The following is a 27,987-nucleotide window of genomic DNA, read 5'->3' on the forward strand; positions in this document are numbered from 1 at the left end:
CATAGAAACACGTGTCTTTTTCTCTCCTTTAAAATGAAATGGCTCTGTGCTTTTACAGGACTGTAGTGCCAGGCTAATTAAAATTGAGAGAAAAAAGGTTACCAACCCTTCCATAAAAATGGTCATTTAAGATGTATATCTAACAAGTGGCAACCTTGAAATCTCTCACTGGAAAGAACATTAGAAAATCCTTCCTGACTATACCACTGGAGGAAAGTTTTAATAAAAACTAATTAAACTACAAAAATCTCAAGTGGTTAACTGATTTTAGGGGCTAAATTTCTGGCAATTCTAATTATCCTCTTGTGGCTTCACTTAGTGTTTCACAACCATGACAGATGACAATGAAAAACTGCAGTTAAATTCATCCTCCCTGACACCATGCTAAGCACTAGCTTCTCCCTCTCCAAGTAAAATCAATACCATGTTTGAGTAAACACGTTTACAGCTTTATTAGGATGTCTTGCTTGTTCTGTAACAGCGACTTGAAGCTGTGGTAGCAAATCGACTCAACTCAGTTAAACCTAGAGAGCTGAGTAAGAGGCTCATCGATAAGGTTGTTATATAAATAAACTGCAGGAGACCAGAAAGCTGGAACAAACAGCTTGGTAAATGTCAATATTTTTACTTCCAGAGAATGACAAAACCATGAGATCACAACTAAAATGTTTCAGAAGTCTATATTTACTTTATTTATAAAATGGTCACGTGCTAAAAGCATTTCACTGCCTTGACACAAGAAACTTCTTATTTTATAATCAGCAGCACGAATACTAAACCAAGCACGTTTTCAGAAATGCAGGGATATTGGTATCGCTACGCCTATCCCTCTTGTTTTCTTCTTATTTATGGATACATTTTCAATGCATTGAATTTCTGTAAGGATCACTCAGAGGGGTGTAGATATTTCTCAGTCTGAGGTTATACAGTCATTTATGGACACATGCAAATAATATAACTTTGCATTTACTAGACAACTATGAATAAGTGAAAGGAGTGTTTTCAGTTTAGCTTCCTTTTCCTGGAATGGAGAGGAGGTGTTGAATACACAAAACAAGAAAAAAGAACACAGTGTCTAAAGCTTTAAAGCATTACATGTGGAAAATGAAAGATTTCTGCAGAAATGTGACAATAAAAAAAAAAAGGAAATAAAACTTCATTACACCCCTATTATTCCATTAGGAATCAGTTACTCAAGGCTGAATAATTTCATTGCATTGCACATGATTGCCACTGTTTGGCTCTACTGGGCCAGCTCACTACAGCTCAGAGAACAAGGTGTCATCATAGTTCCCAGGGCTTGTATGTGCTCAGGCCCACCAGAGACTCCCTCCAAGGAAAATCAGCAGTCTCCTTTCTCTGATGCTTCCATTCAAGTAGGAATGGTGTATGCTGCTCTGTTGTGGTTTGTTCCTGAAGGCTGTGCCATGGATTGAGAAAACAGACCCTGAGGTGAAGCCTACTTAGATTGATATGAGATTTCCTATCACTGCCCTGTGCCTTCACTGCATACTGTCCACCTTCTGGGAGGGAATAGCTCAAGGCTGGGGCTTTGTTATATTTTGTTATAAATATAAGCAGTATTTTATACTCTGACATCCTTCCACATTAAACATCCTCAGTGGACTCTATAACCTGTTGCATATCACTTCTATTAAATTCCCCAGTGCATCTTACTGTCCAAGAAAAGAATCATTTCGGTCTATAATGTGCTCCAAGAGTAATGTGAAAGAGGAAAATGCTAACAAAGTTATAACTTCTCATGGTTTGGTCCCATTTCTCATTTTTAAGTCCACATGATGAGCTTTGGGAAATTTCCTTTAGGATCAGGATCTGGTTGCCTTAAGCTTGTCTCCAGCAGCCTCCAGGGGAAAAAACATTTGATTAAAAAACCCCCTCCAAGCTTACAAGGAGTATCCAAGGCACTGCATGTGCCAAACCAGAAACAGGTATTTTCATTGCAAGTATCCTCTCTATTTGAAAAAAAAATACTTTCCAGGCTGATATTTATCTTTGTTTTTTCTAAAAGCATTTCCTAGAAGTGTTCTGCAAAATCTAAAATTTTCGGAAATTTTTGAGACAGAAGAGTGAAATAAGCTTTCTTTTATTAGTACCTGTGGAAAGTTTCTGAGCCTCGAACCTGTTGTATTGACACTAAATGGTGCCAATTATTACATCTACTGCTTGGAATACAAGGATGAGAACTGCACTAATTTACTACAGATACAATGAAGTTCTAAAGATAATAAAATGGAATAATATAGCCTATCCTCTACTCAATTTTTAACATATATTGAAGCGCAAAAAGGGTTGCATGAATGTAACTTCATAGCCAAGATTCATACGCATGAATCTCAGGAGAGTTTTATTTGCAGGTGTGCTTCCACACAGCCAAGCCAGCAGGATGTAAGGAGAATCGGAAAGCAACACCCAGTGCAGAGGGAATATGGGAGCTAGGCAGCCTGTGAATTTCCTGACTTTTGTGGGCTGAAAGAGCCTACTCTAGCATTATATTCATAATGCTCCTATTTTAATACAGTGACACTTAATATTTTTTGCCTCTTTAAATATCTGTTACAGTTGTGGATTGATAGCAAAAATGTACTGATCACCAATAACAGTAACATCCCTTTCCACTGGGTCAGAGAGCAGTGTCAAATCAACCTACAAGCACTGCTACTACCACTGCTTTTAACTGGGACCACATATTGTCTTCTAATTCCTTTTTACTGCCATCTTTCCACTGGGTCAGAGATCAGTGTCAAATCAACCTACTGCTTTTAACTGGGACCACGTTTTGTCTTCTAATTCCTTTTTACTGCAATCTTGCCATCTTCCCACTTCAAGTACGAGCCCCTTGCAATGTGGGGGAAGTGAACAAATTCTGGGAGACTTTACCATGCTGTTACATAACAGAGGAGCTGCAAGTGAGAGAGGACCCAGCTTGTGAACATCATGGCCTGAGAAGTGTCCTTATGGACAGTGTGTTCATGTCCTTAGCACCCACCGAGGCATGTTAGATGTCAAACAGACAATGTATTTCAGCGTGGTTTTGTATTTCATTGTGTGGGGTTTTATCTCCTGTGAATACAGCATCAGCTTAATCTGACATATCATTTCTTAGGGGACTATATCCTGCCCTGATTCCCAGGGGAATGTTCCTGATGATCCAATCTGACGAGTGCCTCTGTCTCTATTCAGAATACATTAAAATAACACAAAAATATTGCCAACAGTCTGCAAGCAAGGTAATAGTAACTCATTAAAGTAATTTCTAACCTTCCACATGAACATTTTCTTTATCATTACATGATTTTCTAACACATGACACATTAACATAAAATGAAATGTTATGAGGGTAGGCATAGTAGGCATGACAAAGTATTTTAAACGGTGATGACTTGCTTTGAGGCGTTAAGTCAATTTGTAATTGTCCCATAGCTATTACAGCAAAAATTGGAACTTTGTAATTGGTTTTGAAAATCTATTTTTAACAGAGTAGGTTTGTTTTTTAAAGTGTACACAACCTATTTGACGTTTATTTTTCATAAAACCTGTCCAGAATGTCACTGAATTTATGGTGAGGTAAATTAGGCCTTTTAAAAACCAATTTTGCAAAATAATAATCCTCTTGCTATGTACTGAGGCTCCCTTAACACTGATGGTGTCACTGACAGGAAGAGAGACACAGAGGCTAAAGGAATCGAGTCCTGCTTCAGTCTAATTAGGAACTTCTGAGGGTTTTTTAATTTCATACACTGATCCTTTTAAGTGGATCTTCTGCTTCTACATGGTATTTAAGAAATGACAGCAAGTATACTATGTTTTGGCTTACTTTTATTCTACTATGTCTTTTTCTAGATTGCCTTTAAATGGAACAGGTGAAAATACGAATTACTATATTTACATTACTGCATTATAAAAATACATATGTAATGAAAGTAGGAGGAACAGTTAGAGTCCAAGAGAAGGGTAGCAATTAAAACAATGAAAACAGTATAATCACAATTATATTTGGACAACACATGCAAGCAGGTTTACGTATGATATCAGCACAGAAGAGGGTATTCTTTGAAAGAAATAGTTTTGACTTGAAATTGGTAAACAAAGAAGTAGGGAATTAAAAATAAAACAGAAATATTCCATGTATTTTTCTGAGTGATATCTATTTTTATGGTTTTGTTTAAGTAGCTGCAATTCAAACTGTGGCAAATTTTGAAAATGAGCCAATACTAATGTTGAAATTACTAGCAACTGGCTACACTATTGATCAGAATAATGATGTGCCTCTAGCTGAGACTGAGAAAAAGTCAACTGGGAACATGTAATCTGGTCATTTTCTTGTTTGTAGAAGGTCAGTTACAAAGATAACGTGGTCATCTAATAGCCCGGGTTTATGCAGGATGTTTATCTGACAGAGTTCTGAATGCCATCAGAACACAGGGGTGGTAAGTCCTGGACATGTTGACAGGTTATCCCCTGGCAAGCAAAGACTGATGCCCTCTCTGCAGCTCAGCTATTATACTCCTGTATGCTCTTTATAAACCAGGAGTAGTAAAGACGGGCAAAATGGGCTGTCAGTCAAAGTGCTGATGACACTAAGTAAGTATTTTTATTTCAAAGCTTCCTATCTCACCCGCCATGATCTCAGTAACAACAGGATTGCTCAGAGGCAATTAGCCACCAATGCTGTACAAATGAAAACTGAGAGTGCTGCTTTCCCTTATAACAGCTATCTTTACTTCAAAGAAAAGCCAGAATGATTCAAAGTCATATCCCCCTCTCTCTTTGCTGGTGAAGATAAATTTTGTAGCAAATATCAGCCATTACAAGTTACATGCACACACATATTTAATTGATATCACCAAAAAATTATCCCTTGCTCCCAGCTGGCAAGTAGCTCAGCATCTCAGAGCTCTGGTGTTATCAGAAGGGAGTACTTCACAGCAGTGACATTTTGTCCACTGCATTTCCCTCTATTAAATGTGATTAAAAAATGATGGCAACTTCCCAAGGTATTTCACACAAGTATAAAAAACTTATAAAAATTAAAGACCACTATAAGTGGATGAAGTAGCTTCTGATATCATGCTCCTGCAGTTAAGAACTGTTCCTAGCTCCTTCTACTCCTATTTCAATTCATCTAGAATGTTCTAGGGATAATGAATACTGGAGGGAGAGCAGCCCTTACAGAACAGATTTATACAGAGAGGAAAATACAATAAACAAGAGAAATGTTAATTTTTAGTGTAAACAAATTCTTCCCCAGTGTTCAAGAGCTCTAGAAATCTATTAAGTACCTTTCTTTTTAATATACTCACAAGCTTACTGATAAATTAGTGTTCTGAAAAAAACATTCAAATCTGCCTCTGCTGAAGGCATTATCAGATGATCTTGCACGTTTAGCACTCCTGGAACAGCCATATAGGAACTATTCGTAAGAGCTCATTTCTCACATGTGCACACGCCTCTATCCCCACAATGCTTGCACAAGAAATACATAAGGGACTTATTAGACAGAGTCATAAGTACAGTGCCCTTTGCCCTAGAAGAGGTTTATTGCAAAAAGATGGAATTCCCACTCTTTGAGCTTCATTTTTTAATTCGGGCAGCTCCTACTGGAGCCACCTACATTGCCCTCTGAAGATGACTGAGTCTGGATTCCCAGCAGAGCAGGAACTGGCACCTGGGAACTTAATACTGATAGGATTAAAATTCATAGGACCATAACACAATTTAGGTGGGAAGGGACCTCTTTAGGTCACTTGCTCCAGCCCCTGGCTTAAGTCAGGGTCAACTTGGATGATATCAAATCCCATCAAGATGATTTTTTAAATTTTAAAAATCACTGGATTCCTTCCATAAATTATGGGTGCTACAGAGCAACAGCAGAATAATCTTTATACTGGTTTTAATTATGATTCCATTTTATCAATATTACTTGTTTAAATCCAGCAGCTTCAGTCAAGGTATTCCAAAGCAAATCTAGTGTGTTCAGAAAACAGAACCAGACCTTTATAAAAAGAGGTTTCCAACACTAAATAGTAGAGGAGTAATGATGACCAATTATTCTGTGCACTCTGTATTCTTTGTGAACCTGTATTTTTATTTCTTGTACTGTGGTTTTATAGATACACATATATGTACATGCATAATATATTCAAAGAGTGTTTCACATGAAATAGAGTATTTCAGTATTTCAATAATGTAGAAGTATATAAAATATTACTTAATTCCAAAATCAAAGCTGAATGTCACTCTATTGAAAATCATTTGCATTTACCTCATGAACAGAGGCTAAAATTTGAACAGTGTGAGAACCTTTAGGCAAACTCCTACAAGTCCAAGGTCTGTATTTAATTTGTAGAGACACTTAGATTAAGATGGAAAAATAATGCTTGGAATTAACCTCTCTATTAAAGATGAGGAAATGGCTTTACTGAGACAGTTTGGCTCAAACAGAAACAGAAAGAGAGAAGTATCTTCAGTAAGCCCTGTGGTCCCTAAAGAGGAGATAAGGATGCCATGAGGCCCAATCACAAAAGGACATATAAAAGAGTATGACTCCTCTTTTGCTGCTCTCCCTATCTCTATCAGAGTAGTCACCTGCTAGCTGAGACAGGAGTTGACCATCTCATAAGGCTCACAAGAGAGAGAAGAGAGAGAACTGCTTATTCTGGAAGAACATGCACAAAAAAATTGTGACTGTAGCTTTCAAACTCTAGCTAGCAGCTTTATGAGATTCCCCAGCACATGAAAACTGCCAATGCCATTTTTAAATTGACAGGTGGTTTGAGCCATTGACCTTCCCTTTGATTCTGACAGAGGCAAATTGCTATCAGCTCCTATCTGGCACCGTACAATGCTTAATGAAGAGCTCCTTCTATCCTGGGATTTCTTTTCCTTGAGAATGGTATAACATCTTTATAGCATGATGATAAGTAATACACACTTGCTGCAATCGTTCTGTCACTGCCTTATCATGCTACTTGAAAATGATTTGTGGTTCCATTTCATACTCTAGTACTTTCCATGTAGTATATGACTAAATCATAGCAGATTATTAAGTCAATATATTTATATTGATGGAACCTGAAGAAACATCGATTTTACACTTTCTCCTATTCATTTGTTATGAACTCTGCACTCAGTTCCAGGGACTAGACAGATTCTAGGGGAGAGATTTTGCAGGGAACAATGGCAGCAACTATCAGAACAGATGCTTATTGTTTTCATTAGTTACGGTGGCAATGACAAAGGGGAGTTCAAACAGAAGGCAAGCCTACTCTGGCTGAAGAGAGCAGGATGGCATAAAGGAAAGCATACGATGGTCAAACTGTTCATATTTATTGCCATTAAGTACACTTTGATTATCATTACTGCAATGGTTCAAACTGGGGCTGACTAGTAATAAATAAATGTTAATTTAATGATCTCCCCAAACTCTACAAACTAAGGCTGTAATTCCATTAAGAGGACTCTTGTGGCACAAGCCATGTCAGCAAAGCTCAAGTGATTTTTCTATGTCATAAGAACCTGAAGGTGGAATTGCAACTTTAATTTATGGGTATTACAGGGATTTACAACCAAATATCTGCGGTACTCCTGAAAACCACAAGAGGTGCTGAGATGCTACAAAGTAAACCATTATTGCTTAAACTTGTAAAAGGTAGTGGTGTTGCCGGTAAGCAATAAAGGCAGGACTGTGTTAGTGTTGTTTAGAGAGGTGTTTTTAGCATAAAGATACCTACAGCAATTTTAAAACCCAGTTTCTTATTCATGCACTGCACCAGCCTGAGTGGCAGATGACTTGACGCCTGCACTAAGAGGCAAGAAATTCAGAGATATTCCTGGTGCCAACTTAATAAAACCCCAGTTCAACTGAAGAATGTGGTTTATTTCTTGCTGCTAGCTGTTGGGGTGAGCTAGTTCTCCTTGGAGGCTGGCAGCTTCAGAAATGCTGAACTCATGAATCAACTCAGAGTTACAAGTGCTCAGAAACTTTGTGTCTTTAAACTTTGTCTTGGCTTTAAGGTCTCAAGAGCTTCAGTAGTTAGACTGGTTCTAGTAAAAAAAAAAAACAACACAGTTTCTTTTTTTTCAACTTTTATACGGAGAAACATATGAGGGGTGACCTGCCAAGTTGGCATAATTATTGAGAGGGAATTTCCCTATGATCTGTGGGTTATACCTCTGGAAAAGAGTGCCTCTGTAAAAGACCTTTCAAAACATGATAGAGTCTGACAAACCTGACCTCCTAATGCAAAATAAATCCTGTGTGATGGGGTAGTTCTCATTATTCCTGTGTGATGATAGTTCTCATTATATCCCATGTTCCCCTCTCAGCCAAGATACCTGCTCCAGAAAAACCACTGTTGAGTTGTGTTAATGTACTGGTTCCAGAGAAGTATGGGAAACTTTGCCACAGGAGTCTTGTTCTCTGCTGTTTGAATAAGAGAACTAGGTTTTCAGGAGGGGATATTGTCACACTGAGCAAATTTTTTAGTTAAGGGATTAATTTTGAAACATTTTCCTGGGACACTGAAATAAAAACATTACATGTACTGTTGCCTAGGTAGTAACAACTGATAAAAACCTCAGTCAAAGAAAGAAGCAGAAGAGCACTGAAGAGAATATAACTTTACTGTTGTAAAAATTCTGTCAGGACAGTAACACTGCAGCTGGCTCAGTGCTAGACCCAATGCCAGAAGATTTGTATGTTGGGCAGCATTACCTACACTACTGCACAGGGCTTCTGCTAAGGAGACATTCAAGAACTTCTCCAAATGTGTTCCAAAGACACACTTTGAAAACACACAACAAGTGTGCCACAGATAAAATACAGACATTTCCCCCAAATGAAACACAGACCAAATCAAAGCCTATCCAGTCCAGTATCCTATTTCCTACATATGGGAAGGCAAATTAAGTGACCCCTTGAAGAAGGAGACCACAGTACACATAAGACTAGAATCAGCTGTGTATCTAGTCTGTTATGAGTCCCAATTCTCCCATCTGGCCTAAACTCAAGAAAATCTATTTTCTGAGGAGAATAAATGATCAATTTATTATTTATGGAGTGCCAGAGACGAACTGAGATATCCCAGAAGCCAATGGAAGAGCTCTGGATGGATATCCTAAAGCTCATGTTGCTTTGAGTCACAGGAGAGAGAAGCGTGGTGCAACAAGAGGCTGAGCTCACACGCCGATGCTCAGGTAAGTGTCTAACTGCAAGGACAGCTCAGACAGATTTGCCATGGCTGAGCTGCTTCCATTACAGAGGGAAAACCAGCTGTGGTCCTTTCCCTGCTAGCGAGGGAGAACTGTACAATGCACTGGACTGCATTGCACTTGTGCCCCCATGAAAAAGCACCTGATGTTTGCAGCACATGATGAAAAAAAGCACATGATGAAAAAGCACCAATGAAAAAGCCTCAGATGTTTGTGGGGAACTGAAGATAATATACATCCATAAGCTGTGATACAGGTCTTTTGTTAAGATTATCCCAAATAGACAGGATCTTCTGTATCTTAACATTTAGAATGATAAGGGAGAGTTAATCTTTTAGAATACGTCCCTTCATCCCTCTCTTCCACAACTGAGCACGGTCCACATCATTTTTCCCCTTCAAGAAAGGAATCTCACAACTGATCCAAGACCAGCCTGACCGGATGTGCCCCAACTCCTTACGCTGCTGGTGGAAGGCAGTAGTTTGGAATAGAGACTGATCTGGTTTGTATCAGCCTTTCCATTCAGGATATTCTGATTAAAGTAAATGTTTTAGCCTTTCTACAGAAAACCAGCACTATGGCTGTACCAGGGAAGAGGATGCAATTTAAAGAGGAAGGCTTTTGAGAGTTCAGTTTTTAAATTTGATCTATTATATTCTAAAACAGTTCTTAGAGCCCTGATTTAGTTGCAATATTCTTCCTGCAGCTAACATAGGAAAGAACAAAATCAGGATTATTAAAACAAAAGTCCTGATTTTAAGAGGCCTAAAACTGAAGAACAGAAAACAAATACAACAAACATGGCAGACACATGAAAACAAAATAGGCAAGACCTATTCTCTCTTTTTTTTCCCCTCCTCACAAGAACAGCAGCTATCTGGCACAGCTGATAAACAGAGCAAATGTATACAAGGACAAGCACTTGAAGATGATCTCACTTATGTTATAGTCACTGTTACCTACTGGTTCAAATTTAGTCTTGTTTGTGATTTAGGAACAATAGACAGTGACAAGCATGCCCTAAAAGGTGTATGACCTAATGTGCTTCCCTCTATTTCTGCCCTTTTTGATTCATGAAAGCACTGAAGTAATGAGTAAAAATATTCCTATTCTCAGACAGATTAAAGTATACACTGAACATTTATCTTTGGTTTAAATGCTGTATTAAGTAAGGGTGGAATTACTCACGTGCTGAAGATTAACCTTATGTTGAATATTTTCTTGAGGTGGGACACAAATCTGAAGCTTTAATTTGGTAACACACTGCTTTCTATCCCCTTCATAGCTACAAGACTGAGCCCTGCAATTCTATTTATAAAGTCTCTTTTGTAATATTTCCAGTAAATTAGTGACTAATGGAGCTCCTTACAGCTACCGCAGACTGGATATTAGAGCCTTCAGGATGCAATAGTGCATCACAGAACTACATGGATGAAGGTTACAATGAATGACAGAAATCTTGGATTAGATTGAGTTTTGGCTTATATAGAATAATTTTTTTAAACAGGCACAGACATAACATCCTCTTTTTTCCTTAGAGCTTGCGCCAAAATAAATAGTAAGTTTGCAAATGGATATTAAGCAATGCCAGATATTTTCAGGGTTTGTTTTAACAAATTAACCCTTTACAATCTTTTCTGATGTCCAAATAATTGTATCGGAAGCAGATGTTCTACCAAAATTTACATGATCAGAGACATTATGCTCACTTATTAACATACTGTTTAATATTCACTACAACCTGTTTTAAAGAACAACAATGTGTTAACATTTAAGCCAGGAGGGATTTCTGTACACTATATAGTACTTGATGCAGCTTGTTTATGCAACAGTCTGACAGATACAATTAATCTCAAGAAAACGACCAGAGTACAGCATAATGGCATATTATTTTTGAAGTAATAGAACACACTTTCCCTTTAGAAGTCAGAACTTAATTAAATCATATAACTTCAGGATGCAGAGAAAAGCTGTAAAAGAATGAAGCTTGTTCTGAAGGACAGCTGAATGAAAAACCAGTAGATTTTCTATAGAGAGAATAATAAGATAATCTCCAAACAACAGAATGAAGTAAGAAATACCTCCAACAAATGCATCTCCAGCTCCATTGGTATCCACAATTTCACTCTGATCGCTCACCAACACAGGGAAAGTAGTCACTTCATTTTCTGTAGAGAAAGGGAAGAATAAAACATGAGTTACTTGGCAATCTGACTTTGAAATGCACAACAAACAGGGAAAATCAAAACAATTCAAAACTATGACCTTTAGCATGATAATTTGGATAAAAATAGATTTTGTTTGTAATTCTGTCTTTATTTCGTAGGAATATGGGAACACATTCAAAAAAGCCACAAGTTGTGGGCATTTTCATTTTTTACTTCCAGCCTCATTTATTTCTTCTACCTCCTGATACTCAGGACAAGAGAAAAAGAGTAAGGAAAAGAGTAAAATAAAAGAAGTAAATCAGAAGGAACAACATAAAACACCTGGGCATATGCACAAAACTGAGAAAAACCCATCCTGCCAAAACCAGTGCTCTCTACTGGTTGCAGGAAGGTGAGATAGCCTCCAGAATGGCCAGTACAAGCCTCCAAAAGATCAACAGAAACTGCTGCATTGTTAAAACCAAAATAGATGTGAATTAACTGAAATAAAGCTGTGAAATAAAAAGCAAAAACAAGTGTAAATCAAAGGGCTTTCAAACGATACCTTTAAAAAAATCCATATATGTAAGAAGCCTTGGAAGTTGCCATCTGACTAGATTTGGTTTCAAGATTTCAATGATTTCACTCTCTTCCTTAGTATTTATTTAAAAAATCCCAACTATTTCCTTCAGCTCCCTGCCCTCTACTGGCACTCATTAAATGTATTGCAATAGGTGGATACTCAGCATCTTCACCTCCAATTCACTGCCACACCACAGTTCAGCATAATTACACCACTTAGGTATGATAACTTTAGAGTTCCAGGGTTATAAATTTAATATATGCCACTAATTAATCAGCTACGGCTTTCCAGGTGGTAATGTCATAATGACGTGATAAAAATATAATTACCACCTTGTCACAATACCTTGTTAAAGTGTAAATTACCCCTGTAACAGAGCCAATGGAAGTTCTGCCTCTGGTAGTCAGTATGCATTAAACTGTCTCAGAGCAAACAGATTGTCCTTTGGCAGACAGCAGGAATTACAAAAAGGGGAGGGGGAAGAAAAGCCTGTCAACCAGTGAAAAGAAAAACCATCAGAGCTGTTTTCTTTTAATTTTTGGTAAAAATAGAAATAAAATGGAAAACAGAGCTTCTAGTAGCTGAAACCTGGAGATGAGTAGTTTCTTCACTGTCCAGCAACGGAGCAGATCATAAAAATCACTCTTACACTGACATACACAGTAGCAAACAAGGAAACCTAGTTTGGAAGGCATATAAAGAATTCACAGTCTCAAATCAGGCAAGTCTGTGTATGCTGCAGAGGTACCAGAAGGATCCTGGTTTCTGTGAAATGCAGTGTATCAGCTCTACTGCTCTTCACCATCTGCTACTAAGTGAACCAGGCAGATATAATGATGCTGCCTCCAGAGGGAACTGTTGGCTGGCCCACCAGGAGGGGAGGGGAGCATTAGCAACAACCATCCATGAGAGGCAAAGGAAAAAGGGTAATGAAAAACATAAGATGAATATTCCAATTAAAGAACAGGTTTCAGTCAGTTCTCAGGGCATCCTACTCTCTACTCTGTTAAGAAAGCTATTTAGAAATGTGCTTCAATGCTGTGTTGTGCTCTTAAGATAAGTCTTCAAGAGCAATGTTTTTTAGTAATTTTAACAGCATTCATTTGAATTGGAAATCATCAAAGAGAGGTCTTACATTAAACTCTGCAGACAAGCAGAGTGTATTCATCCATTTCACAAGAAGGTGTATTGATTTGCTCTAGATTATACTAAAACAATGAGCAATGTGCTAAGTCTGTTGAAGACACATTGTAATAAACTACCCTGCTCCTTCCCAAGTGTGCATGGGCACACACAGATGTTCCATGTTAAATGCACAGCAGACAATTGCACACGCATACAAATGTCTGTGTTTGGGCACACAGAGTGAATAATGCACGCTGTATTTTGGAAGCTGTAAATGGGGTATGGCATCAAATAAGATTCTATTCAAGCAAACTAGCACAAATTAAAGTTCTCATCCTCATCTTTTTCCTTTCTTTTCCTCTGTCTTGACTCCCTCCCTCAGCTCCCTCTAGTATGTGCGGGTAAGTATTGCACTAGGAGCTCCTATTTTATTCTTTCTGTAGTAGATATAATTTTAATTAACTGAATTAGTCTAAACCCCCACATATATTAGGAAACTCTTCTCATGTACAATTTTTTTGAATTTTTTTTTTCTGGTCATAGTTTTCCATGGGTAATACATTTTCTTCCTGCAACTTCCTATATATTTTCAAGCAGAGCACTAACCTCATATTTTGAAGTACCAAAGTTTAAGACAGAGCCAGCATGGCTTTGGAGCACACACTGAATTACAAAATATTACCATCTGCACATATCCAATAGGCAAATTATCTTTCTTTAACCTTAGGAGAACTTCTAGCATAGTAGAATCAACTAAACTACAGCTGACAATAACATATACTGTTAGATCAACAAAGGAATACTGAGATTTGGGGTTTTTTTTCCTTTCCTTTCCGATAAATGAAGTAAGTCAGAATTAAAGCGGCATTAAATTACATTGCCATGGCTGTGTAATAGCACCAAAAGAGCTGATTTCTCTTACTGATCTGTGTTTTGTAGCAACTAAACACAACAAGATGAATCACGATGAAGCAGAAGTCTCCATTCTGAGTATCCTTTTTTTTTTTTTTGTCAATTTAATATTGCTTTAACTTCATTTTTGATCCATTGTGTTATAAAACCCCCAAATCCATCATAGAGGACACTGAGACACCTTGGCTAAGTGCACCGGTCGTCAGTGGCCTTGCTTTTCAAAGTCAGTTCTGATTTCATTCATCATTCTGAGAGCTTATGAAATAAAAAATTATTACATAAGTGTTTTGAAGTCCAAGTGCTGCTGCTCTGGGCATAAAATCCAGTGTTCTATTTTTATGTAACAAATATCTTCTATGATACAACATATTCCACTTGAACATAATTTCCTGGAAGCCCAAAATTGTGAGTGCAAATTGCAACAAGGTGTCTACAATTAAGGAAATTTTAGAAAATAAGCATTAATGAAATCTAATATTTTGGGGCTTTGATTCAACTTTCAGTAACTTTACATTTGTCAGGAACTCAACTCTTTCAAAATGACATAGAAATAATCAAACCCAGACATTAATGTGACTTCATAGGCTAAAGACAAGGTAAGTTCACAGGTAAGTCAGAAGGATACAGCTCATTGGTAAATTTAGTTCTTGTTAATCTCTGACATTACATATACAAAGAGGTGAAATCTCTATTTATTTTTCTAGGCAAAAATATATGCTAGCATATCCAGTTTAACATATTACTGTAGGTAAAACAGCTTGGAGAGATAATAACTGGACAGCAATAGTAGCTGAAAAAACTCAGTGCTCCTTGCATTGTAATACTCTTAAGCTCCCCAATGAATACAAGCCTATTGCACAACGTTGGCAGGAACAATCAAACTCCGATGATAGGTGCAAATACTACAGGTCTGTCTCTAACCCAAATTAGAATCACAGACTACATGTCTACTCTTAGTACAGTAATAAACACCAGCAAGCAATCGTTACATCCAATTAGGCTGAGTACTTTCCTTAACTGGGTCATTTACCAGTCTCTCTTGCTCTTAAAAGTAGATTAAATGTGTAAACTTACATTTAATTACCTGTAACAGAACTCTTATGGGCAACATGTTGGAGTGTCCTTAATTTTGTTTTAAAATAAAATGAAAGGAAGAAGGTAGACCTAAAATACATACAAAAAAGGTCTAGCTATTTCCTCAAATAATCTTTTGATCCATGGGTTGGTAGTGGTAGTACAGATGCTTACAAGATGGAGTCACATTCATGGTTTTTTTGTGAGCTTTAACTTGTAAAATAAAGGAACAACTGTGAAACAGAATTCTGTCCCGTCTCCTCCCCAACTCCACCCTCTCTAACTTTCTTTAGATCAGGGGCCAAAAAAAAAAAAAAAGAGATAAAAAGAAAAGAAGAAAAAAAAGAGACAGGAAGAACTTAACAGAACATAGAAACCTGAACTCAAAACCTATAAATGTCTCTGGGCAGCTGTAAGGTAAGAAGTAATGAGAAAAGTATTTGAAACCAGACCATATTGCTTAGATGGTTTTTAGCTCTCACCTGTCTCCAGAAGGTAAACCCCAAAAGGCTACAGGCTCTAAGTCTCTGTATCTTCTTCAGCACATCAATACATCTTCAAAAACCCTCAGTACAGCAATACTTTCTCCTGTTTTGTTCGACAGTAAATAATGCTGCTGCTGTCCTTCACGCAGTGACACCACGCTTGCTAATGTACATCAGAGAGACACTGCAGCTGCCCCACCCTATCAACGCAGCCCTGGCCAAAGCGACAAGGCAACGTGGGGCAGGGCACTGAACCCCAGCTAGGAATCCTTCTCACTTGCAGTGATGATGTGCTCCAAACCCAGCACAGCTGAGGCAACCTGTCCCTGCTAAGCGAACAGAACGGGATCCTGCATTTGCAGGCTGGGACTTCCAGGGGCCAGTTCTGGACAGCCGCTCCGGCACTCCTGGCACTTTGGGGGTGTGTGTTGAACTGGTTTTGCTTTGCTCATCAACACTTCCTCCCTCCACCAGCCAGGTCTGTGCACTGTGGGCCTGGTGCTGTAGCCATGCAGGGCTTGTCAGAAAAAGAAGGAATCTCTTTGTGCCATTCAATGGAGTTACAGCATGACAAGCGAGATTCAAGTCAGTCACATGCTTTGGGGTCTTTCTATCTAGTATTTTAAAAGTACACAACAAATGATGCTGTATTCTAATGAATCCTATAGGTACCTAAGAAATCTTTATAACTAGCAATGCAGAAGTTGTTTATTTATTGCTATAATAAACAAATGACCCTAAACAAGTTACAGAGCAGTTGTCATTGATAATGCTTTAGTATGTCTGTGGTATGATACAAGTAATACAAATATTAATTGATTTCCATAATAAAAACCCCAATTAATGGGTCTCTTTAGCAGTGGAGCTAAAATTCTCTTTGCAGTTTGCTAAGCAAAAGTGTTGATCAGGATGCGAAGTGCTGTCCCTCAGAGACAGCTAATTCATTTCCAGTAGAAACACAAAAAGAATATGATGCCAAAGACTTTCAATCTCCTGTGGCTCTAGTCATAGTCCCATAGATACCCGTAGGGGAAATGACAGTGGGCAGACCCCATTTTCCTCTGTCCTAGGAGGTAAATTAGACTTGTCTTCCCCTTATAGCTCTCCTCAGACATACAAATTGTACCATTATCTGGTCAAGAGCATTTTGATTCAGAAGCCGCATTTGTAGCCTCTCACTGAAGTGTGATTCATAGGATTAGAGTTAATAGGGGAAAGAAGGTTCATCTGAATCAACTTGCACACTCATACACATCAACCATTAGCAATGATGAAAAATTAAACACTATTTTTGCACACAGCGTGTATCCTCTGAACCTACACCTGATTCTGTCTGCAATCCCGTTAATTCAACATCACTCCTTTGAAATAACTCTTGATTTATATCAGCACAAGATTGGACTCAGAACTCTGTATATAGTTACAACAATTGTAAGAAATGTAATAGCATTGACTAATGGCTCATGAACATCTTCTATGGACAAAATTTGTTTTGTTTACTTTATTGAAGGTATGGGGCACACTTAAATGTCATTACTTTCTATATCATCACTGCCAGTGCCAAGAGTTGAATCTCTACTTTATTTCTCATATTAAATAATTTTTAGCACAAGTAAACATAACACTTTTCTTAAAAGATGGAGAAGAAAGAGGTCAACGGAAAATACTAGTTCTGCTTCACTTTGCTGCTAATAAAACATTTTAAATATATATATATATATATATATGCATATATATATATATATATATATATATATATATATATATCTGGAAAAACTGCCCTAAAGAACAAGCTGCTGAATTTTTCTGGCATGTGTCACAATGTTTAAGGTTTAGAATGGCAATGAACTCTGTTGAAAGAGCCTTACAAGCACACAGGAGTATTGCCATTTGCCCGCCAGGCACTGATTTCAGAGGCAGCTGAAACTGCGCCCACTGAACTGCCAGGACTGCACTGCTCTAGCTCGGCATGGCTGCTGGAGACATAAGGTACTGCTCAGAGCTCCAGCCTCTCCTCTGACTGCTGTCTGGGCTCACACATGGCTTGAGGACTCAGGAAAGGCAAGGGGTGTGAAGTCACATGCACCAAAATCAACAAAAGGTTCTGCAGGTATTTCACTGCTACAACACAAAGACTGTCTGGAAGTACCATAAAGAGCTCAGACCAAAATCGTCTTGAAGACAGGAGAGATGGGTTAGAATAAACAAAGCCCATAAAACTGTATGATCCTGGTCTCTATGAAGAGCAAGCTCTACCACAATGAGCTGAGCCACACCAGTGAGCACAAAACCACATTTGGCCTTGGATATTAACAAATGCAAGTATCTCTCCCTGCACTGTAATTCCTACATGCATTGCTTTGGGCACTGTACATCTTACTTGATCCTCACATGTAAAAAACCAAGCCATGCTCCTCCACCATAATTTTTTGAGCTGTGTATAGGAATTAGAAATACAAACAAATCTATTTCTATTTGTAAATGGGTAGCCAAGAGTCGTGAACACACACAGATGATGAGAGCTGGAATGCCAATGTGCAGTGTAAGGAACACATCACAAAGGTGTGTTTGGGTTACAGGGACACGTGTTGCTCACACACACACTTCAGCCTTCTGAAGCATGGCTATGAGGACTGTGCAAAAACGAAACATCTCTCAGCTCAGCAACCAGACCGTGTGTGCATTCACTGACCAACACAACAGCAGGAAACACGGATGCTTGTACTTCACTTCGTGGTATTCTGCAGATGTATTTCAAACCACTGCACAGCTAGGCCACCAAAACACTGTCCTATGGGAGAATCTTCTGACAAGTATCAACCCATAAATCATGTCAATGCAATTCCTACTCAAAGGCTTATCAGGGCATTGGCTAAAAACAAAACAAAACCAAAATAAGAGAGAGAAAAACACATCGTAATTTGATTTTGAGTAGGACAAAAACTGTATTCTACCTCACATTTTTTCATACATTAAGCATATTGCCCTAGCGGGGTAAACACACCTGTCAAAACTGGCAAGCTTTCTTAGCTATACCTCAGTTTCAGAGTGGTGAACACAGAAATCACATCATTTAAATAAATGCCATGTTACATGACAGCTTTTTTTATGCTACACAATAATCTGAGAAGCATGGGTTGTCAGTGGAGGCAGAAATGGGCCCAAGGCACTTCCATTTCACTTGAGCATCAGTAAGACTGAAAAGAGAAGGAGTGAGCATTAGGTCACTACAGAGCAGCTCTGAAGGAGATTTTTCTTCTGGGAGAATTTATATTTAGTTTCATAAATAAAATCAGTCCATTGGAATGAGAGAGACAGCCTTCCCTAGAAATATTACTAAAAATAAGTGAATGTATATATCTGCTTCTCCTTGAAAAAAAAAAAATTGTTACTAGCTGAACATAGATGAGGTAGCTATACCACAGAAATTCTACAGCACTGCCATTAAAAATTCAGACTACATGTAGAAATTTCAGTTTTTCACCCTTTTATCTCAGAGCTCAGCTCTAGAATTTTACAATTTTTTTTCTTCTAATTCTGTATTTGTAAGCTCCATGTTTCCTTTAATTAAGATCTCCCAAGACTGCTTGTTCACTTTTGAAGAATAAAATATGATTACTAAATGAATTTTATCAGACTTTAGCAGGTTTTAAATTTATTTAGAAGATGTCACTGCAATGGAGGCCAAAATTTGTTCTAATGTCAATGAGAAAATATCCTACTCCTAAAATGCCAGCTGTAACAGAGAAATTCTGCTGTTTTTAAGGGTTATACCAGCCTAAGATAAAAATCTGGCCCAAAATAAAGGAGCTTATTTTCCTCCTACATTTAATTGCAGATAATTTCTTAGAGAATTAAATACCCCAAACTATGATCTGTGTAGTATCATGTTATCAGTTTAACCATTGACAGAAGCAGGATGGTAAATCTATCACCTTTTAACAATAACATCATACACATTTTGATGTAAATTATGCCCTCCTGAATTTTTACAATTATCGACTACACAGTGGATTAAATTAATTTCCACACAGTTACTGTAATGGCAGCTTTGAGAAAGAGTCTCTGGCAAGAGTTCTTGGATCATATGTTTGTGTGTGAAGGCCTTTAAAGCATTGCAGTCCCAAATGTGCCCCCTCAAAGGTAACCCAACAGGCTTTACAGGGCATGCACTGTCATTTAAGGTAAACCCCAATACTTTAAAGTCAGGCTGCTTGACAAAACCAAACTAAGTAACCTAGGAGAAAATTCAGAATTATCCAGCCTCTCTCTCTGCAGAGTGCTGTCAGACTCCTATCACTGCCTGTCACTCCTGCTTCCTTTTTCTTAAAGTATTATTTCTGTAGTGTTAATTTGCTGAATAATTCAAATTTAAATTATTCCAAAATAATACCCAAAATGACACACTTATCTTTTTAGAAGCAATAAAACATTTTAAGATTAATCAAACTTCAGTTGGTGCATACAGGTGAGTTCAGCTCATGATCTCTGTAATATGTATTATTCTTGTATTGTCAAGATGACCACCAAGATATGTTTTAGAACTAAAAAAATCCTGCTCTGCAGAGTTTCCAATCTGAAAAGCAAGGTTGCTGAGCAAGTAAATAGATGTGTATAAGCAAAATATGGACACTTTGCTGACACAATTAAGTTATAAAAAGTTATGAAGAAAGGCACGAAGCAGATACTGCTTTAAAAACTGCAGAGATATGCAGGAAAAATTCTGGTCAGCCTACAGAGTGAGATCATTTGAACTGCAACGCAAAAATGTGGAAAAAATGGAAAATACTTGTTATTTGTTCCTTTTAGAAGCATTTCAGTAGAAAACATACACTTAATGGCTATTTAGACAGTTTCACTGCTTTTTTTTTTTTATTTTTTTATTTTTTTATTTTTTTTTTTTTGCCATCTTTTCCTAGAGGAAATCAAACCAGACTGAAAAAGGAAAGACATTAACATTTTTTAAGAAAAACTTTCCTTTCTCTGTGGTAACAAAATTAATGCCTGAAACTCTCAACTTGCCAAATTCATCCTTTTATCAAGCTTCTACTCATCTTTGTCTAATCACTTTTCCTCTTTCCCCACATCTTTCACCATCACCTGTTGATTCTTGTTGACTAAAGCAATGACTGAAGTGCCTACTGCTGACCAGGAGACTAACTGTAGCCAGTGATCCTGGCACAATTTGGATTTTTACACTAACACAAACTGAGAAGGCTTCACTCTTCTTCCACATGAACACAATCTGATCTGGTCGCTGCTACTCAGTGGCAACAGTCGGGAGCAGACGGAAGGAAGGAACAGAGCTGCTTGGAAGCCAACTGATGTTTGGAGCAGGATTCTCTGCTGAATGCACTTGTCAGACTCAACTTTTGAGCCTGTATTGATTTATTCATCCAGTTTCTTATTTCCTTTCTGTTTTAATTCTTAAATACCTGTGTATTTGCACATTCAGGATGAAACAGGAAGAGTGATGCTCTCCTCCTGTAGCTCTGAGCTTTCCGAGCAGGCCTCTGGTACCCAGGGAGCCCAGCAGTGCCCCCTTCACAGAGAGGGAACTGTCCCTCCCCACCAATGTATCTGACTCCAGCAAAGGGGGAGCTTCAAGCCTAACCTATTCCTAGAGTTTGGCTTGGCCTTAGAGAGCCAAACCTCCTTTCTCTTTTTTATCAACTTCTAACATACTTTAATTTTTGTAAACATTTCCCTCAGCTATTTGAGAGCACAGCTTCACATACTCTCATCTTCTAAAGCAGTGCAGTGTCTCCTCCAGAAGGCAACACACAACACACACCCAGTACAAACATCTAATATGCTTTACTTTGTCCTTCCAAACATCTGTTTTGACTGCACACACACAAGACCATTTCATGTTTTCTGTATGTTACTTTTCACAACAAAAAAATTATGCCCTGATTTTTGAAACATTCAAGCTATCTAGACAAGCAGGAAATAAAAAAAACAATTCTTAGGTTCTTTTATAATATTTGGTTTTAGCCAAGTACAAAAATGTCAGTGCAAAAGGCAGAGACTCATATTTCATAATGCGCCAGAAATTAAAAGAAATTGTATTTTTAGCATTCCATTAACTAAAGTGTTTTATTGCTCACAAAAGGATTTTCATATTTTTGCAGCAATTTACAGCAGACAATAGGTATTGTAATCTAATCCACTGCAATTGTCTAATTTTTGACCAAATTGCTGTTGATAAATAATGCAAGCATTACGTTATTAAATATTTTACAATTAGGTGACTAAGAAAGCTGTTTATTGCCTTCCGTTATACCCTCTGTTAATAAGATCGTTGTTGCAGATGTTCATGTGTGCTGCATTGATGTTTAATGGTGCATGATGCTCTAGGTGGTTCCCATAACCTTGCTTTGTCTACTATGAGCTGACTCAATTGATATGATAATAGAGAAAAGAGGTCTGAAACAAGCTGGGCTGCACTGGCACAATTTGCATAACCTTTAAATTTGCCATCACTTGATAGCCAACTGCTCCTAAAAATTCTTATTCAGTTGTCAGCGACGACAATGTACTGTACAAACAGCATTCTGCAGTTGGACAGGTGCGGAGGGAAGAGAGGGCATGCACACTTTGCTGCACTCTTATATTCTATCAAGAAATGTACTTATTATCAAATTTATAAAGCCAGCAATTTGGAGTACACTTCTGCAGTCCCATTTTTGATCAATTGCTATTAGACACAACGCATGGCCTGGCATCTTTTCAGGTTCACAGTACAGTATCACAGTGTCACATTACAAGGGACATAAATATTTGGTTCCATAGACTCCTCTCTGATTTAGTTTTGACTGCTAATCACTGGGGCAGGCAGAAGAATCAGGACGGATTAGGAAGGCAGTGGGGGGCACAGGGTAGCAAACTACAGCAAACAAAATCCCTGTATGCAGCCTCCCAAACTTTAAATCTGGTGTCAGACTACTCTCTGCATTCTTTTTAAACAAACATTAGTGTTATATCATTCAGTAGGTATAGCCAAAACATAATAGTATAAAACTGGTCCATGTTTACCCTATTCACTAAATCTGCTGTCTGTATATACTCTATGCCAGCTCTGCTTACTTTACTGCCTTTATTATTCATAACAAAGAAAACAGTTATGGTGAAAATAAGACAGAGCCTACTTTCATTCACATGGGATTAACTACATAACTACTTAAACATTATTTTTGGCATCCAGAGGTTTATATCTTAACTGCCACTTCACAGTCTATAATATGCTCAGGTGTGTCAAGGCCAGGTCATTGGTATCAGACTGACAAGCACAGCCTACGTGTCACATATGGCATTTAAATAATTTCCACCTTGCATTATCTCTAAAACTACTGTGGAGATCACTGAGCCAAATAGATCATAAAATCTCACAATTCCACCTTTAGACAATTAACCATTTCAAAGCACTCCAATTAGCCTCCCACATGCCCTCAGAGTTCATTCTAGACATCTTGTCATCTTACACAAAATAAATTCCAAGTCTCCAAAGCAGAACCCATTCAAATCCCCTTTGTCTGCTTTTTCTACTATCGAGGATCTCTGCTCTGTCCCTCCTGGAGCTAAGGATTTGTCTTCCATTCAGCCATCTACTTCCCACAACTTTCATTGTCTGAAATTGGATGCTACAGCAGAGAAACTTCTAATCAAAGGGTCAGTTCCTGCAGTTAATTTTCATCCAGGGACACCATACATACCCACATTTTACTCTCCTTCCATTCTGCGCAATTATTTTATAGAGACTATTTGAGCAGGTGAAGATTAGAGGCTTGAAACCATAAGTTCCATCATTTATGGCAAAAGCATGACACAGATAGCTACAATTTAAACTTTTCTACAATGTTCATTCAACTGTAATCACAAGATGGGAAATAAAATCTCTAAATTAAAGATGATGGGCTACCAGAGTCTGTAGGGCACCTTTTGAGTACAGATTCTGCTGTTCAAACTCCTCTGTGATGATTTGTTATGAAGTGAGCTGCTGCCAAGTAAAAAACAGGCTAACACTGCCAAAATAATGGGAAAAAAAATCTCCTACGGAAGATAATCTGCCAAGGTGCCAGTGGTCAAAGGGTGCAGTTCTTTGTGCCCCTCACTTCTATCACACAAAGACCTCCAGGTAAAAAGTGTTATCAAATCTTTCAGCTTACAAGAGGTTTGCTTTCTGTATAACCCCTAGGTAAACTACAAAAATTGAATCACAGATTCCAGACAAGGTACAACACACATAAAGACACATGAATCAGTAAAATCCATTAATATTCATGAATGTTTTAAGTTCTCCATGACCATAATCAATTGCCAATGAAGTTAATGAGATCTTTCCATTGATTTCAAAAGACACAGGCTTGAAGCTCAGACAGCAACATCACATTCTCTCAAGCACTCCAGCTGATAACATACACTTTGATAATTTGCCTCTTCCCACCCAGAATTTCAGGAATAAACAAGAGATGCAATCTTATTTTGAAGTGGTTTTGTGGAATGAGCAATATACCATTATAAAGGTCCATATGGAGCATTTAGTCTCTTTAACTGAAGAGCAGTCAAGGCCACAGTAGTTACCCGTGTTGTTAATGCCAGTATGAGATCCATAAATAAGATCTGTTATTTATTTAAGGAAACACAGAAAAGGCTTGAATGTGCCATCCTCCCAAAAGGTTGAGATTTTGTTTTGCTTTAACTTTGGTCCCTGGAAAGCAGTGATTCTAACTCTTATGTCTTCTAACATATGTAAGCCCATCCAATATATTTAAAGATTGATAAGTAGAGTTTTTAGTTCAAACTGGCCTTGACCTTGGGCAGTGTGACATTATCTGAAAACCATTAATGGTCTGAAACTAAAGGAAAAGCTCATTAATAAAAGCAAAACCACACAAAGGTACAAAGGCAAAACAAAAAAACCCCAACAACCCCAAAACAACAAAAAAAGGAAGTTTTATTAAAACTATTGATCCTGACCTAGGGCACTACAGACATTGATCTTCCCACATGTCCACAGGCAAAAAACAACTTAAGCCAACAAATTATTGATCTATTACGAAACCTGCTGAACAAGCCATACATTTAATTTCTTACAACGAAAAAAATAATAACACCAAATTAGGATACTGAGAAAATCTATTTCTCAAAAATTACTGGTAAAAATACTACTGGATTAATTTCATAAAACAGACATCCTGTTGGTATGATTCAACCCTAAAATGTTGGGAGGTGAGAAGTGTAAGCACTGTAAACCTTTAAAGCACAAGGTTTCGGATTTTGACTCATTAAAGCACATGTTCTTAAGGAGAAATGGCAAGTGTCCAACACTGAACATTGCAGGAACATCGAATGACTGCACAGAAAAGGACAATGGTGAACTTTAAACTTAAAGCATAAATTTAATTAAGAGTGCCTAGGATTATTATTTTCTATGAAACAGAATACTATAGACTTGGATTTTCTTCAATTTTTTTAAAAACTCAGAAAGATATATTTAGACTGACATAACATTGAAGATGTGTGGACAGCTGCTGAAACACCGAAAGTCACCAGAATTCCCTGTTTGGTGTACATGGAGACGGGTGGGCAGCCAGGCAGGTAGGTAGGTAGGTGTCATTTTCAGAACACAGAGATAACCTTGACAAAGTTGCATCAGTTACATGTATATGTGAAAAGCACAATTTAAACTTGGAAGGCTGTTCCACTTCCAGTTCTTCCCAATTACAGATTCTGCTGTTTCACCATCCTTTCAGTTGAGTTCTAGAATAAAATTGGTGGTTTTCAGGATGTGAGATAATAGTTAGTTTTCCTTTTGTGGCTCTGTCCCCGTGTTCTTTGCTCTTTGCTTTGCAGACATCATTCTACAGCATTACCAGCCAATTCTGAAGCTCCTTCTATTCCAACTTTGGAACTAGAGTCTTTCTTGCTAGATGGAAATTCAAAACAAAGCACCATGTTTAATGCCTCATCCCCCCCAAAACACTGCAGTTTAGAGGTACTTTCTTTCCAGAAAGAGAATGCTTATTTGGGATTTAATGGCCCCTGAATCAGTATGTTACTGTAAATTCCTTCAATTTTGCTCTCCAGAGTCAAGCAAGAAAGGCCTGAAGTGATTTCAGGGGTTACCTTACCAAAAACCCCCTCCCTAAATCCAGTTTCAATGTTAACTGTGTGTACCTGCTCCGGGGTAGCATCTCCTGCCTAGATATACTATTTCTGAGGGACCAGTGACAGCAGGCATGGTCTTCTTGTGAGATATTTAAATTCATTTGGGATAGTAAAAACAAAAGTCGAGTGTGAAGCACGGTCCAAGATTAAAGGGCTATACAAGTCTGTCAATCAATGTAAAAAAGGTGGCCATTTAAAAATGATCTAGCTTTAAATACACAGTGATGGGCTCTAAACCACAAATTACCACACCATGAAGAAAATTTGAAGTTATAACAGATAATTCTATGACAATGTCAGGTCAATCATAAGTGGCAGCCAGAAAAGCAAGTAAACTGTTAGAAACTATTAAGAGAGGAATACAGAACAAAAACAAAAACAGCAAAATGAAGCCACTTGGTAAATTCCTCAGGAACTTGGAAGCTGAAGTTCCCCACTCACAAAGACTAAGCAGACCCACAATAAGGTGCAGTGGAGGGTGGCTCAGAGTGTCAGAACTATGGATCAAACACAGACCAAGTAAACAGAATACAAAAAGAGTCTGGAAAAAAGACTAGTGCAGGGGAGGTAAGCAAGAGTTCTTTACATAACACAGTCTCTGTGACACTCCTTATCACAAGACACGTATAATGAAATCCTATTCTGGCCTATTCAGCACAAAGACAACATCTCTAGCTCACAAATCGCCAAGCAACATTTTGCTGGAGTGCAACATGGAACTATGACTCCAGAATTGCTCTGGTTTTATCCTCTTTTCCAAGTTCCCACTGTTGTATTGTACACTTGCAAACATCACGTTAGAGATAAATCTTTGATCTGCCTCAGTCTTGCTTCTACTTTTTCACTTTGCATTGCCACTACAATATCATATAATTTCTACTACCTAAGCAGCGGATTTATCTATTAATAGTTATGTCTACAAGAATCCTTTTTAGAATTACAGTATAAAAACTAGATTCCTAAATCTGTGTATCTGTATCTGAGAAACAAGTACAGAAATTCTTCCTTGGAAGAATAAATACAGCCTAGTTCTAAGAATGGAGTAGGGGCCTATATTTATTGTCATTTAACAAACATGCATTTTTCCACAGCCTAAAGGGGTATCTTTTCTTCAGAACTGTAGAATGTAAACTCATTGTAGCACCTGAAAATGGAGCTAGGTTTGATATTCCTTACTACTAGTGATTATACATGAATAAGGGATTTCCCATGTTACTCTCAACTTCTGGGCTAAATTGGTGTATTGACACAGCAGACTAGAGAAGATATCCTTTTCATCCTTTTCTTAAACCAATATGAAATTACTGAAACACACACATGTCCCTGTTTACATATGTGCATACACATTCTTTGTGGTGCAACAGTTGGTACACTTTTAAATCCCGTCAAGATACCTGCATCCAGGAATTCATTTTTTAACAATGCGTTTCACCTGTCTAATAAAATGCTCAGTCTTCCACTCCTATGCAGCACAAAACCATGAATGGTCTCAGTTACAAAAAGGTATTACCAGCTTTGCTGTACATTAATCCCTACCAAAACAATGCTAATTATTAATTTAGATACTGTGGTTTCATAAGACACAAAAACCCTGATTATTTTGGGCTTTCTGGCTCACTTGTTAAACCATTAGGGGACTAAAATGTCCTTTTTTTTCCTAAACCCACTTCTGTTTTTGAAATTATCCTTTCTATTTGTGAATATAAAGGGAAAGGGAAGAGTGAAAGTGTGTAATAGTGTGAAAAAGAGATCACATGGTAATAAAACTCAACTACTGTTTCCCTGGTCCAAGGTCCTACCCTGGTGTGTATAAATGCAAAGGGAGCCTAGTTGATGAAAAAAGGGCTAGTCAAGGTTTTCCTGTCTGGAAGGCCAAGCATGAAAGCTGTAAGCAAAGAGAAAAAATAACATCTTTTCTTGCTTCTTAAAGAACACATTATACTCAGTAACTTAAAGAAGAAGAGCTGCAAACAGACCCACCATAAAATGTCAGCAGTGCCAACAGTATTCAGTACTTCCATGTTCTATAGATAGGCTTACAGGGTAACATGCTGGGCTGTGATTACAGCACACCTGACAAAGAAAACTTACTGACCTCTGTTTAGAGTGAGCTACATGCTTGAACATCAGCCCTCTTTATTCCCCTCAAAAAGCATACCCCACCATGCTATTATGATCTAAGAATGGCTCTTAAAATCTCTCATTCCATATCCAGAATGTGATAAACCTTCTTAAAGGAAGGGTTTTAAAAAAATCTCCT

The 27,987-nt window shown here is 37.8% G+C and overlaps 1 protein-coding gene across 2 annotated transcripts in view; it reads right to left on the reverse strand.

Moving 5' to 3' along the window:
* Positions 1–27,987, reverse strand: part of ADK (adenosine kinase) — a 271,173-nt gene that overhangs the window by 7,111 nt on the left and 236,075 nt on the right. For both annotated transcript variants that reach the window (XM_038141147.1, XM_038141148.1), the window contains exon 10: positions 11,313–11,399. In XM_038141147.1, coding sequence (XP_037997075.1) covers positions 11,313–11,399 — 87 coding nt within the window. The remainder of the gene's footprint in view (positions 1–11,312; positions 11,400–27,987) is intronic.

Source organism: Motacilla alba, chromosome 6 (assembly GCF_015832195.1).
Source record: "Motacilla alba alba isolate MOTALB_02 chromosome 6, Motacilla_alba_V1.0_pri, whole genome shotgun sequence".
Lineage (NCBI taxonomy): Eukaryota > Metazoa > Chordata > Aves > Passeriformes > Motacillidae > Motacilla > Motacilla alba.